The sequence below is a fragment of the Quercus robur genome, chromosome 8 (assembly GCF_932294415.1).
Source record: "Quercus robur chromosome 8, dhQueRobu3.1, whole genome shotgun sequence".
NCBI classification, from domain to species: Eukaryota; Viridiplantae; Streptophyta; class Magnoliopsida; order Fagales; family Fagaceae; genus Quercus; species Quercus robur.
This window is the reverse complement of record NC_065541.1, coordinates 62,931,164-62,947,095: the sequence shown is the minus strand read 5'-3', so window position 1 is coordinate 62,947,095 and position 15,932 is coordinate 62,931,164. Positions and strand designations below refer to the sequence as shown.

At 33.9% G+C, this 15,932-nt stretch overlaps 1 protein-coding gene across 1 annotated transcript; it reads right to left on the bottom strand.

Annotated features, from left to right (window-relative positions):
- Nucleotides 1-6,879: 6,879 nt before the first annotated feature.
- On the bottom strand, nt 6,880-10,770 carry LOC126697561 (tropinone reductase homolog At5g06060-like). The gene is made up of 5 exons (XM_050394599.1): nt 10,447-10,770; nt 10,111-10,318; nt 8,363-8,579; nt 8,151-8,257; nt 6,880-7,307 (listed from the first exon to the last, which is right to left on the bottom strand). The coding sequence occupies exons 1-5, from the start codon at nt 10,539-10,541 to the stop codon at nt 7,113-7,115; spliced, it is 822 nt and encodes a 273-aa protein (XP_050250556.1). The 5' UTR covers nt 10,542-10,770; the 3' UTR covers nt 6,880-7,112.
- Between the last annotated feature and the right edge of the window lie 5,162 nt (nt 10,771-15,932).

Here is a 15,932-nt window from a genome sequence, read left to right as displayed (position 1 = left end):
AAAAGTCATACCATCACAACATAGAAAAATAAAAACCCTTAAAACTTCATTAAAACCAAAAATTTATATAAATAAATAAAAACCAAAAATTGATGTTTTGGTAGGATTGGTAGAATCGGTAGGAACTCCTACGATCCTACACGATTCTACATACGATCCTACCATTTTATGATCCTAAACGTTCTGGTGAGGGGGAATCGTAAAATCGTGTGATTCTACGATCCAAATCGAAATTTTGACAACCATGATTACAAGTTACAACAATAGAGAATGAGATTCAAATCATTTCAGTATTATTTTTTTATATAAAAGAAACCAATGATGATACGTAAATATCACTAAATTATAAAACTCTTAACAATTGACAATTGACACTATTAAAATATCTCGACTTCATGTGGTACATAAATATCTTCTTCTTCTTCTTTTTTGGGAGAACAAGGTACATTAAATAGAGGAGAAAAAGGAACCTACACATTTTTCCACATCCCCCACGAGATTCAAAGGATTAAGTGCAGTGATTGAGACATTTCCTTCAAAGTCACAACTTAAAAGAAGCATAGCAAGTTGCTAAATTATAGAAGAAAAGTCTGTTTTTCTAGGGATAAAATGCATTTCAAGGGTTTCTCCAAAAAAAAAAAAAAAAAAAAGCATTTCAAGAACAGAAATAAGGGGAGTTTATATCTTTATTTTTATTTTTTGATAAGAAGGGGGGGGGTTTATATTTAATAGCAAAAGTAGTTGGAATTATATTCCATATAGGGTGAATGCCAAGCTAGAAACCGGGTCCATATAATTATGGAAGTGACGCCTTCCAATATTGATAAAGGAGAGGTTTAAGTTCAGTACTCGTGCACGTATTGGCATTCTACCAAATTCAATACACAAGAGCAGTATACTCAAACCAGTTACATGATAATTAAAGCTTGACTCCACAACTTTCATGACAACAAACAATGTGCTGATACTCTGGTCCACACTGGATCGCTAGGAGGTTAGTGTTCCTCCACCAAGCTTATAATAGAAGTGAAATTCTACCACTTTGATCACAACTCTAACGTATTAGCATACGTGGTGAAGCAAAAAATGGTTGATCCATCGCTCAAGTTGAATACTTGGACAATTGTAATAAATGATTATTGATACGATCATAAAATTACTGATAGTATAAAGTATTAATAATTCTAAAACCACAACCTTCGATGATATCAATTTTGTTTACAACTATGTTACGTGCAATTTTAGATGAACTCACTTTTTCTTCGTTGACAAGTTGTGAAATTAAAAGAAATTGGTAGATATTATTATCATATAGTATAAACCGAAAGGGATGATGATTCATGAGCCACGTTATACGCCTAAGCTGTCAAGCAACACTCGCGCCTCCTCTCTCTGCATGAGGTGACGTAAATAGCCACGTGACACGTGACGCAGAAACCAGAGAGTCGAGTCAGTACCCAACCCTTGTGGTTACTTCTTTTTTAAGAGTTTTTTTTTGGTTATGATTCATGAATGTATGAACTAGAGTTTTAAAAGTCCACCTCTTTGTGGTTAAAAAAGCCCATTGAAATCTTGCTTTGTTTTCTCAAAACGTTGGAAAGGAGTGTATTGATTAAATATATAGAGAGGAGTACGTGGCAGTGATGGTTAATGGTGGACACGTAGAAAGGCAAGCGTAAGGGTGAGAGAGAGAGAAAGAGAGAGCTTCAAAAAGTTCAAAGTCCGAGACACGAGGCTTTCCGGGACTTTTTTTGCCAACGTTATTTTTTTTTTTTTGAAGAGGTTGCCAACGTTATTTTAACACCAACTCATTATTATTTATTCATTTTTTTAAGGAGGTTTTAATTTATCGTGTCCATCTTGATAATAGTTTTATTTCATCAAATTCAGACATAATTGGTTTATGGTATAAATAAAGATTAAATTTTAAATTTTTTATTCAATCATAAAAAAATTTTATCAATTAAAATACCTGAAACCCACTCATTTATTACTAATTTAAGTTAACTTTGTTGGCGGACATATACTATTATACTATTTTATGTTATTTTTAGTTAGGTATGGTCCACATTTAGATATTTTTATGGTGCAGCTGTATAGTACCTTTTCTATTAGTACTTTTTTTTGGTCATTTTTTTATTTGAAAAGAAAAAAAATGTGTGGGGAGTTTTGAGTTCATAGATGCATAAAAAAATCAATTATTTTATGAGATGGTTTTGTAATTTCACACATCTCTATCATACCATGTATAGATTTCACTGATAAAGATTTTACATGTGAGAAAGAGCTCTTATGAAATATCTTCTCGTTTAATAAGAATGACAATAAAGTGTTTTTGTCATATTCCTTCTTCTGGAGGTAGAAAACACGTATAAAGACGAGTAAGATAAGTAAAAAACATGATAGAATGTGTTGAAAATATTTTGTCGTCCCTATCAGGGGCGGATCTATATACTGACTAGGGGGACAATGCCCCCCTCCCTCCCCTCAATTTTTTTTAATTAAAATTTTACTATATTAATAGGTATTTTTAGTAATTTTGTTTAATAAAATTCCATTTTGCCCCCCTTAATAATGCTATCAATTTTTTTAAGAGTAATGTTACAGTCATACATTTTTTTATAACATTTTTACAAACTATGGAGGTAATAAATTTTTATTGGTTCGCATATTTACATAACTTTTTATTTATCAATAATTACTCACCACATTAGTAATTTGTAAAAAAAATTATTTTTAGCATTTTCCTCCTTTAAAAGGCCATAAAAATTAATGTATTAAATCTAAAACAAAATATACAAGTCTAAAAAAATTAGCCCAACAACAAAAATTACCAATAATAAAGCTAAAAAAAAAATTAAGCCCAATCAATCTATTTTACCTAAAACAATCAACTTTTCCATTTAAAATTTTTTTAACAAAATCCTTGGTGATAAAACAATAGAGTTAAAGGCTAGAGCTATCGCACATAACTAGCAGCAAAGCTGCCCCCCTAACTCTAAGTCTTGGCTCCGTCCCTGGTCCCTATTGAGGTGGTTTTAATATTAACAAGACAAAGATGAAAGAGAAAGAGAAAAAGTAGTAGTGAGAGTGCGAAGAAATAAAAAATAAGTGTTTATAGGATTGTATTAATATATATATTGTGGGGGTGAAAGGCTAAGGAACCCATATCTATGTATATATTGGGTCAGGGGCCCAATCCGAGGGCATTAAACAACCCGAGGAAGGGTAAACACTTTCAAAAGCGTCTATGTTAGTCAATGAAGAAATGAAATCCGATCATAGCCATCCTGGGGGTGGTTCAAGGAAGAACCCCTCCTCGGCTGGGCAAGGCCGAGGATAGAGGGTATGGTTTGCCATCAAGAGCAACATTCCGGACCATTCCATGGAAGATGATGGGTATTAAGAAGGAATAGGACAAAGGAAGGCCTAAAAATATCTAAGAGAAAGCTGGTACCATCGCATTGAATGCTCTGCAGCTAACTAAACCATGTTTTTCAGCCTTACAGTTACTTCCAAAGATTTTAGGGAGGGACTAATGGGATAAGTATCAACACTATCAATCTAAATCTACACGTGGACGGTAGAAATGAAAGAATGAGGATAGTATAAAATAAAGGAGAAACCCTGATAGAGGGAGAGGGAACAATAAAAGAAAGAAACATCATAGCAACCTGGGAACCAAACCTGTAACAAAGCTTTAAGAGCAATATTTAAGAATTAGTCTCCTCGGACTCAGTCGGGAACGTTTTTCCTTAGTAAACTTCTGTTATCTTTCTCTCTTTGTCATCAAAATCTATTGGTCTATCATCTAATTCACTAAAGCCTAGTTTTCCAACTCATTCTCTACAAATTTATTATTTTGAGTTTTTTTGGGGTTAAGTCCATATACCTGTTGGGCTAGGAGCTTAAATCAGGTCCCTACATATATATATATATATATATATATATTGCTTCTAAAGTATTGATATTGTGCATCCAATACCAACTTATTTATTTCATTTTCTAATTATCAATCATTTATTTTTGTTTCATTCTGGGTTACTACACACATCCAGGATGGTGTGGGGGGATAAGACAGGACGAGGCGACCAAAATTTGTCCCTATCCCATTTGAGGTGAAAAAGGCTATATATGAAAAAATGAGACGAGAAAATTTTGGCATGCCTAATGTTTGGTTAGTTTTATTATTCTTAAAAAATTATAAAACTTAGGCTACATTTGTTTCACATGAAAATTGATTTTCAGAAAATATTTTTCTCACTAATGAGTGTTTGGGATGACTAAAATTACAGGTAAAACTAAAAATAATTCCTAGTTTACTATAAAATAATGGGTGTTTTGGCGTAAAATGTTTTAAGCCTCGTGGTCTAATATTTTATGCTTCACCAAAAATTCATCAGTCCAATATCCCCCCCCCCCCCCAACACCCCCCCCCCCCCTCTCTATCAATAGCCAAACCACCCTCCCTTACTCTCGTCGTCGGTCACCAATTGCTGGTCACCACCTCTCTTTCTCTTCTTGGGATAAAATTCTCTCTTTCTATTCTTTATTATTTTGGGTTGGAATTTGTTTATTATATATGTGATTAGGAGCTGAGATAATGTGGAAAAATAGTAAAAAATATGTTTTCCATGACATTTTTAGAAATGCAACTAGATGCTTGAAAATATTTTCAAGAACATTTGCAGGAACACAACTAAACACTTGAAAATATTTTTAGGTGAAAGAAACGCAACCTAAGATACAATTTATTGGTAAATACAACTATGTATTCAAATTTGATTAAAGAGAATAATGTTCTGCACTTTTTTTTACTCTTAAAGAATATGTAGACTATGGAAATCAATTATTCAATTGGTAACTTTTTTAAATCCCATCCATTAAAAAAGAAAATTTATTGGTGAAGAGTTTTGTAATTTAATGGTATATTACTCAATTTTTCATAGAGAAGAATTTGAATTTAAATTCCCCCTTCCCACTTTTTGTAACCAATACATTTACTTTGATATTTAATTATTTATATATTGATTTGATAACAAAGAGCAATTATCATACATGAGACCGCAAATTGAAATCCTATCACGTTATAAATAAGTAATAAATAAAAAAAGGCTCTATACATCCATGTATTAATTATTTTTTGGGTCGCCTTTTGATCCAATTATGCATGAAAGTAGGGGTGTGCAAAAAACCCGTCAACCCGCCAAATTGACTTGACCCGACCCAACCCAACCCGCCGGGTTGGGTCGGTTTTTAAGACTTGGTGGGTTGGGTTACAAAAACTTTTTTTTATAGTGGGTCGGGTTGGGTTTGGGTCATAAAATTACAAACCTGCCAAACCCAACCTGACCCACCCATATTTAATATATATTATATATTTAATAATTTTTTTTTAAATCAGCTCTAGGGCACTTATATATATATTTAAATATTTATTATATATTTAATAATTAAAAAAAAAACCAGTTGTAGAGCAGCATTTCTTCGGTTCCTCCTACTAATACTAATTTAATATATATATATATATATATAATATTATATAATTAATAAATTTTTTTAAATAACCAGTTCTTCCTATCCTATATAAAAGCCAATTAGTTCACACAAATCCTAATAAATTACTATTGTTGTTTAGTCATTAGTGTTGTTTGCCTTTAAGGAGTTATATCGATACTAATCTTTAGGTTTTTTTTAATATATTAAAATTTATATTTTTTTTCTACTCAATTTAATAATAATAATAAAAAAAATTATCAAACCCATAGGTTCAACCCGACCCATGTGGGTTGGGTTAGGTTGGGTTGGACTTATGTGATGGGTTGGGTTGAATTTTTTTTGACCCACCATGGTGGGTTGGGTCAAAAAATCTCCTCAACCCAACTCATGCACACCCCTACATGAAAGTGAAGAAACTACGCAAAATCTTGATAAAAAGTAATAGTATTTGGGAATTCGAAATGGCCCATTGGGCCCTTGCTTTTAATTTTGTTTATGCCCTAGGAGAATAGCATTTGCCCCATCCTCCTTCACAATGTAAGCTGAAGCCTGAAAGTTCACAACTTTACATTAGATTTCTTTTTCATTATTACTGAGAAAATAGGAAAGAAGATCTCTAGTCACTCTTGACATGAGAATAAGAATGGCATTAAAATTTTCCCAACTTTTTGGATGGGTAGCATCAGATTTCTTGTAGATTATTAAACAATCTAAGAATTTTTAGTTGATTTCATAACCAAATCCAAAATTGAACGCTTTGACATGTTTGTTGGAATTTGTTATCAACATTCTACTTGCACACACTTAAATATAAAAATGTAATTTTTAAAATACTTGACTAAGCATGTACTGTAGCATGATGAGATAGTAAAGTAGAGTAAAACAAGATAAAATTGACTCAAGATTAACCTATTCTCAACCGATTCTATGTTACTCCTCTTTACTCCCCCTCAATCCAAGTGGACCCTAAAGGTTTTATTGTGGCAGACGAGTTGAATGCCATAAATTGATTAGTCAAAACTTTTCTTAAAATAATTACTAAATTATTAAAATCACCTTACGCAATCACTGTTAACTCAAACTTTTGGTTGGGACTAGTTATAGGTTATCATAAGATCATAGTAGATGATCTGATTTTGAACTTACCGATTAAAAATGATGAATTTCAACTGTTAATTCCCACTTAGTGAGGAGTACGAATTCACATGAGAGAAATTGTCAGAATAACAATTAAATGATTAATTCACCCTTATTTATTGGCTTAAACTTTTGAGACAAGTGATAGTTTATTCACTTTCAATATGCTTATGGAAAGATAAATCGCAATGATTATGACCAAGAAAGCTGTTAATCGTAGCAACCTAGATTGAGAACTAACAATGATTGCAACTCAGAAACCAGGTATTAAGCAGTTGCATGCAAGAATAAGATGAACTGCAAACTATTCCAAAAGAACTTTAACAGTCACGATCATAAAATTATCCCACATCAGATGTGAAATTGTGGCTTATGAACATATGGAAATGAACTAGTACGGTACGCAACGCAGTCTAGGAGGTCTCTTGCTGTGCTTTTATTTTGGGAAGGGGGGAGGGGGGGGGGGACGCAATTGCTCAACCAACTGCTGCAATTGCATCAAAAGCATTCACGGTCGCTCCTCCATCAACTGAAATGACCTGTCCAGTGATGTAAGAAGCAGCAGGTAGACAAAGGAATGCCACCAAGGATGAGACTTCCTCTGGTTCCGCAGCACGCCGAAGAGGAGTTTTAGAGATCATTTCATCTAAGAATTTCTTGTTAGCAAGCATCTGTGAGAATGGAAAAATCATCTTAAGCAGTGAGAAGTATACTTAACCATGAATTAGATAGAGTTTTGAATGTAAAATTGAAGTTGATTTGAGCGATTTCAGCCTTGTTACCTACATTCTGGATTTGTACTATTCATTTTAGGCTGTGTTCTTTATGAATGAATTAAACTACGAAGGAAAGGAAAAATAAATCAACAACATTGGTGATGATCTTTACTATCTAGTGGATTTCATATTGCAAACAGTTTCCCCATAACATGAAAAAATAAAATAAAAAATGTTGTACCCAATACACAAGTCTCCTGCTTTTGCAGGATCTGGAAAAGGTGGTTGGCAGACTTCCTTAACCCCCAATTTTGGAGAGACATCACACCATAACATACAAACATAAGAAACTCCAGATGTCAAACCCTTTTTTTTACCCTTCCTATTAAAAAATGTGAACCCAATCTGCTTTATAGTCCACTACACAATTCAAATCAATCATTCTACAAAGTTGCCAACCAAAAACAAATTAAAGAAATGCACCAAGAAGATGTACATTAATGCTGTTGTATGAGAACTGAGTCATTATGATGATTATGAAAAAATGACAATCAGTAACTAATACATGACATTGATTCATATGTCGGCCAACCTTTTGACCACAGGATAGGAGAATAGCAGTATTCATTCTTCACAATGTACTAACTTTCTACCAAATATGTAAGACATGTTTGCTCAAAATAATTTGTTGATGTACTTTTTTTAAGTACCATATGGAAGTAAATTCTCTGATGAAGTAATCATACATTAAAAGTTAAAGTATCAAAAGCAATGATAAGCAGGAAAGGAGAGTCTTACGTTTTCTACAAGTGATGTTCTGGTATACCAAGGTGCAACACAATTGGTCCTGATATTGTCCTTTGCCCATTCGCAAGACAAATTTTTTGTAAGCTGATTAATAGCCGCTGCGTTTCGCAGATAGGAGAGAAAATCATTTTAGCCTTTTCATACTCACCATGTTTAACTATCATGCTTAAGCAAAAGTACAATGTATCAGGGGCGTAACTCACCTTTACTTGCTGCGTAGATGGATCCAGAACCTATATGCACAACACCTGCAACAGAGGAAATGAACACAATGCTTCCCATTCCAGAAGCTTTTAGAAGAGGATGTGCAAGTTGACACAGGTGGTACACAGATTCGAAGTTGGTAGCCATGAGTGTAGAAAATTCTTCAGTTGTGTACTCATTGGTTGGCTTCCTTATGTTTGTCCCAACATTGTTTATCTACACCCACAACATCACAGATATAAAATCCTAGAATTCCATCAAATACAAAAACCCTTTGAAATTGATGCCTTCCAGTTGGTAAATAGAAACATTCTTGAGAATGCACTGTTATTATTACCTCAATAAAATGGGTGCTATAAGCACTCAGAGTTCAGTAACAATAAGAAAAATATGGTATGGCTGTTTAAATATTTTTATTATTAACAGTAATTCCATATGGTATTTTTGATAAGAGTAATTCCATATAGTACGATTCACATTGTAATAAAACATTTGCCATTAAGCAGAAGACAATTTGACTTTGTGAATGCTTAAATTTCTTTCTGGACAAAATAAGCCACTTGTTAAAAATCAATAACATAGCATTGACATATGCAAGAAACACTATGTTTAACATCCTAGATTATATTTTTATCAATTTTGTTTGCCTTCTACATGGCTAGTTGATCAAATGCCTTTTGCAGTTTGTCCACAATTTGCGTGTCAAAAGTTAAATGGGTAAGTTTAAATGATGGTACATCATACATGCACCAGCCATAGGAACTTCACTCTCTTGCATTTTGGACAGTTTCTTTAACGAAAGGCAAATATGATTTTAGCATCAGGCACTTTGAATGACAATATACTTGTATAATTACACATGAGGACTAAGGTCATAATGCTGCTGTCAAATGGTTTATTTCTTTTCATTCAAAGTCTCCATGTCACACAAATTAAGAAGTTGAAGCAAAAAAAATGTAAGTGAACCTAATTAAAACTGTTAAGCTTAACAAATCTTCCTAAATCAGACTGCAATGTGTGATTAATTATAGACCAGGAATTTAATTAGAATTCACATTCATTTGTTTAGAACATTTCTCATTAACCTCAGATTCCAAATTTTCAATTATACCTTAAACTTGATACTATCTGGATTAAGATCCTCTATGGTTCTTTGGGTAACCCCAGCCCAGAATGCTATGACTAAATCTAATGCACCTCAAATTGAGACATAGAATTATATTTAACATAAAACCCACATCCACTAAAGCTGAGTTTGGATTGCACGTCTGCATCTGCGTTTGGCATTTTTCCCTTGGTCCTGTGCACTATTCACGAGACCCGCAATACCAAAAAACGCAAATTTTGCTTTGAAATTAGGTCTCATGATACTATTCACACGTTTAAAAATTAATTTATTACCGTGTTTTCAGCAATAAGTGTTATTCAAACAAACCCTAAAACAAATTTCACCCAAAAGCGATAATTTAAAGTACCACACCATCGAAATTAAATCTTAATAACATGAGACGCAAAAAAAAAAACGCGCACACACACACACACACAATCTTGCCAATACCAACTCATTTCATGCTTCTCTATAACATTTTTGACATACAAGTGAACCCAATTTTCGTTTTCTTTTCAAACAAAACAGCTAAATTGGCCTATGACTATATAAGCTCATACCTCAAAGACATTATTTGTGGGACTATTTATCCTTAAAAAACAAAAAAGAATGGGTTTTTTTTGGTGGGGAGGGACTCACAAGTATGTTGAGCTTGCCATTGAAAAAAGAAGCTACTTCTTGGATGAGCTTTTCTCTTTGGTCACGTGAAGATGCATCGCACACCGACCCAGATACCACAAAACCCTTTCCTTCCCATTCCTTCAAGCACTTATTCAGCTCCGCTTCATTCCTTGAACAAGTGTACACGGATGCACCAAACCCAGCTAGTTCCTCCACCACTGCATGTCTGATCATAAACAAAAAAACACATATTCACTCATTCATTCATTAATTAATTCAATCAACGAAGCCAAATTCAAACAAAAGGGTTTAATTTGAATCACGAAAGAAGAAGAAGAAGAAATAGAAAGAGACCCGATGCCACGGGTGCCACCGGTGACAAGAGCGGTCATGCCCTTGAGAGACCATCTTGAGCCTCTGACTTTGCTACTCAAATCTGACTCTGCCATTGATATCTCTCTCTCTCTCAATCTCTGGTTGTGTCTCACGCTCTTTTCTGAGTTGAATCTCTATATATGTGTTCGGGTGCATTGGCAAAGCTAGAGGCGCAGGCCTTATCTAATTTTGTTGTATTTTGTATCCACCGCCTGTGAGCCTATTCTAACTTTGGATACAGCTGATATGCGTTGTAAGAGACTTGTGAATTCTTAGATATGCGTTGTAAGAGACTTGTGAATTCTTAGGTGCATTCCTTCTGTTCCACTCTTTTTATTCTATTATATACTTCATAAATAAAAATATATCGCATATCCATCTAATTTATTAAATATTAAATTTAAGCCTTCTATTATTTTAATTACCTAAATATGATGGGTTATTTATTTATTTATTTATTTTAGAAAATTAAAATAATAGAAGACATAAATTTAGCATTTAATAAATTAAATGGATATATAACATGTTTTTATTTGTGTAGTATACAATGGAGTAAGAAGAGTGGGACAGAAGATTTGGACTCTCTGTTTGGTATATGTGTGCAAACATATATTTTCAGTTTTTAAACAATATTATATATCTTTTCACATACTTTTTCATCCCATCATAAATACAAACAATATTTTTAGAACAACATTATTGAACAGACTCTTAATTTAATATCATCCCATGGTTTACCAAAAACAAAAAAAATTCAAGTACTATCTTAAAGTCCATATCTATCCCCAAAAAGTATCATAAAGTGATTAAAGTCATAAACTACTGCCTCTTTTAAGACATATACGAATGTTGTTTCAACACGTGACTTCGAGTTTTGTTTTGTTTTGTTTTACTTTATTTATTTATTTGTTTAGGAAACAAATCTATGTCTAACTTTTATCTTTTAATTTTTAAAATTAAATTACTTTTATCATATTATATTTATATTTCTTTCCAGTTAAATTCTTAATAATTAGATTATGATTTTATATTAGAGCACTAGTGAATATATGCATTGCATATGCAATTTATAATTATTTTCCTGAAAAATCACAGAGAAGGTATTTGGTATCAAATAATATCATGTCAGTAATATCAATCTAATAAGTATGAGATGTGTCAGCAAAAAATAACTATTTTACTAACAAATGAAAGACATGTGTTAGTGAGTAGTTATTTTTAAACACATGTTTCTCATTTATTGGATTTTGATATGGATGATGTGGTATCGTTTGATAGAAGATATTTTTTCCAAGATCACTATAGTGCACATTCTTAAAAAAAAAAAAGATTACTGTAGTGCAGGATAAGTGTTTGTTACACACTTGTACTTGCACATAAATTTTTTTCAATTGACAATGTGAGTTGAACTCACGATTTTAGTTTTAGCATTTCTTATAAGGTTTAACTAGAATAAAGGGGCCCCAAGAGGGGTGGCCTAGTGGTAAGGACCCTGCGCACATGTGCAATGATCCCTCGTTCTAACCTTAGCGAGTATTGGGGATGGGAGGTGGGAGAACTCATGCGCTGTGCCTCACTGCTAGCTCTCTTGGGGTGCTAGGGTGAGGTCTGTGGCACCCAGTTACATTACTATGGCTTAATCCAACATTTTCTAACAGGGGGTGCCCCTATGGTTATGCCCAAAGGAGTGAGTCACACATGGTCGCCCCCCTTTTATCTCAAAAAAAAAAAAAAAAAAACTAGAATAAAGAGATTTTTTTTTTCTTAATGAAATAAAAGAAAAGAGAGTGTTGAGTTTATTGGTGTGAGTTAAGTCACAATTTCAGTAATAATGATAAGGATGAAGGGTTGACATAACATAATTCAGCTCAAACTAATAGGCGTTTTGAAAAAGTGGGTTCATATATATGAATCATATCTAAATTTAATCCAATTATATTATAATTGTAGTTTAGTTTTTTTCCAAGTGTTAATTTTTATTTACTTGAGTCCAGTTATATTATAATTGTAGTTTAGTTTTGTTCCAAGTGTTAATATTTATTTACTTCATTTTTGGTATGAAATGACCCAGATATAATAGTTTGCGCAAAAATCAAGATGACCATTTCACCCACTTATGTAAAACCATTTCATTGTCACTGATGTTAAATGAGATTTTTTTTTAATTAAAAAACAATACTATTATAGGTACTAATTTTAGCAATTTGGTTGAATAAAATTACACTCGCCTTCTTTAACAGTATCATTAATCCTTTAAAACCCATAAAAAAAATTTATAGTTCTAAAATTTATATCAAGTTTAACAAACCCAAAGAAAAAAAAAAATAGTATGACAACAAAAATTAACAATAGCAAAGCTAAAAAAAAAAAACCCAATTAACCATTTTTACCCAAAACAAATAACTCGACCCTTTAAACAAAATTTAACAAAATAATTTTGAGATTATCCAGTGTAAATGCACATATCAAAGATAAATAAATAAATAAATATTTATTTATTTATATCTTATGCGGCAAAGCAACCTAACTGAGAGAACATATAGTGAAATGGAAGATATGAGTTTTTTTATTTTATTAATTTGTTTTAATTTTATTTTTGTAGATACTATGGAGTTATTCATTGAAATGGGACATCGTTGTAATAATTAGTACAAGTTCAATTATAAATGATTTCGAAGATTAAAAAAAAAAGAAAAAAAAAAGCAAGTTCCCTTGTCGTAAAATGATTTCATTGTAATGTATTATGAAACAATGATTATATGTCTTGTCTTTGTTGATGGTTTGTTAATACTAAATTAATACTTATTTAGAACTTTATAATGATTTTTTTTATGCTTCTGCCTCACTTGACTCTAAGTTCTGGCTCCATCCCTGATAGTTGACCACCTCAATACTCACTTATATAGGTAAGACCATATCATCATTATCATCGTGTTGAATATTTTTGTACTTTTTAAGAGAGTTTCAACCTATGGCATTCACTCCTGATGATAGCTCTTTATTATCAAATAAAGACACCAATCGGTTTTTTGGTGTAGCCGAGAATTGAACTTCAGACCTCTTATTCAACCATTAGAGATTTTATAATTAGATGACCAAATTAATAATTTTACATTTTATAAAAATATCCTTTGGTTTTGTGGTACATTATCTACAATGTTTTAAAACTTTTCTTTATTTCTTTCTGTAAGGACACAATTTGTAACGACCTATAATAATATTGGGTTCGCACGTAAAAATGCCCAAACAATATCATTTATAGAGCGTGGATTTGAAAGGTTAGGCCTTGGTCACAAGACAGTGGTATTTCGTGGTGTTCATACATAATTAAATTGTGTTCGCTCTAGGAGTCTTTCTCCTAGAGGCGGGTTGGGAGGCTCTGGTTTTTGGCCATTTTTCCCAGCCCCTTCTCCCGGATTGCTTGTCCCTCTTTTTATATTAGCATGTGTTCCTTATCCTTCATCCACGTGTAGGATCAACTTTTCCAAGACTGATACTTGTCCCATCAGCCCATACCCAGAGTGGTTGGAGGTGGTTGCGAAAGTTTAAGTGCATGACTCTGTCCTGTGCAGAATGCTTTATTGCAGTTTTAGCAGCCTTTTACTTGTGTTGTTCCCGCACTGTGATCACTTTTCCTTTTAAGGGCATTTATGGCATGCCGAGTAGGAGCTCGTCCTCGGCCATTTCCTTAGGCCGTCCATGACTCTCATGATGCGTCCTCGGCCCTGTATCTCCTCGGTGCAAGCCTTGGGCCTTAACATGAAATGGGCTGGGGTCACAAACTCTCTGACCCCACAATAGCCCCTCAAAATGGGCTGGAGAGGACGGTTTTGGGTGATGCCACGCCTTTATTGCGGTCTGCTTAGATCTGCCCTTCATCAATGTGGGTGTCTCTTCATTTATCCAGGAAACACACCGGACTACGAGACATTCCTCTGAATTCATCCACGCTGCGTTCCTGCCGTTTCATTATCCAAAACGCGCCTTTAATGACTTCCCTTTACGAGACCATTTAATTTCGACGGTTATTGATGGCGTGGGGAAGTGGAGTGGGTATATTCTCGTTTACAGATTTTCTTGGAAATTTGGATAGATTGAATGCCTCCCGTTTTGCCCTTCATATAAGAAGAAAGGTAAGAGGTTACTTCTCTTACACAGAGACCTTTTAATCCTTTTAAAGTCTGAAACCCTTAGCCTCCCCCAGAGTTTCCTTTATCCGCTGGTTTACACCTTGAATTGTGATATGTTCGAGATAGGAGCGGGAATGAAGGGACCATACCCTTCCCAGAAATGCCATGTTCTTCTGAAACTTAAAATAGCTCGGTCAGGGCAGGGATGGCAGAGACTCAAGATACTTCTCATCCTTCCTTCAGCCAAAATCCGAAGCAGGGGCTTGTCGCGTCAAACTTTTGGTGCGACTGAGCTGGGGTCACCCATTATCGGTACCAGCCGCTCTCTTATAAGCATAACTAACATGGCACCAGCGTGTTAGGAGTCAGGACTGACGCAGGAACAAGTATCCCTGCTTCTTCCTCTCTTCCTTCACTGGTGCCTCATTTTGCCTCCCCTTCTTCTTCTTTCCCATCACCAGATCCATCCTGGTGCTTTTCCTTCTTCCTCTTCTACCAAGGAAGGTCCTCCTCTCAATATGGGTGCTACTGGGGCAGAATTTGGAAAGACTTGGGAGCAGAGATTATGAAGACCTCTGGCTGTTTGTTTGTTTTGTTTTTTGTTTTTTTGTTTTTTGTTTTTTATTGTTTTTGTAATTCGTTTCCTACATGGGCTTGTTTAAGCCCTTCATTGTACGCTGTAATACCTCTTTATATTAATAAAAGTTATCATTGCTTTATTTCGTATATTCTATCTCTTCTTTTTGAAATGGTTATGCCATGAATAGACGTACTACCCTGTAACTTCTTTTTTATTTTTATACTCTGAACGATACTTAGGGCCAAAATCCCAGTTAATAAAAAGACCTTGCTCTGTGCTTATTGAAACTATTCGACATAATAATGCCGATTTAAATAAATGATACTTAGGGCTGAAATCCTTACTAAGAAGAAAAAGAAAAGATATTATGATGAGCTTATTAGAGCTGTCTGACATAATAACGCCGACCTGAGAAAACAATACTTAGGGCCGAAATCCCTTACCAAGAAAAAAGATGTCATTATGAACTTATTAGAGGTATCGTGTACAATAAGACCGACCTGAAAATGGGTTGTATACCCCAAACTTGAACAAGGTGATGGCTGAATGCTCGATGCCATGTAGGCAGTAATCATCCGAGGATATATAACCCAAAATGTACAGCCCCTGCAGGTCGCTGAGTAATAAGGCGTTTCGCCATCTTCCTAATAACTTTTATAGCTTTAACCCTTTCTGGTATTTGGTCCGAGGACTGAGCGACTTAGAATTCTTTTTAGGTAGTTGACTTTTCCATAGGTTTGAGTCCGAGGACCATG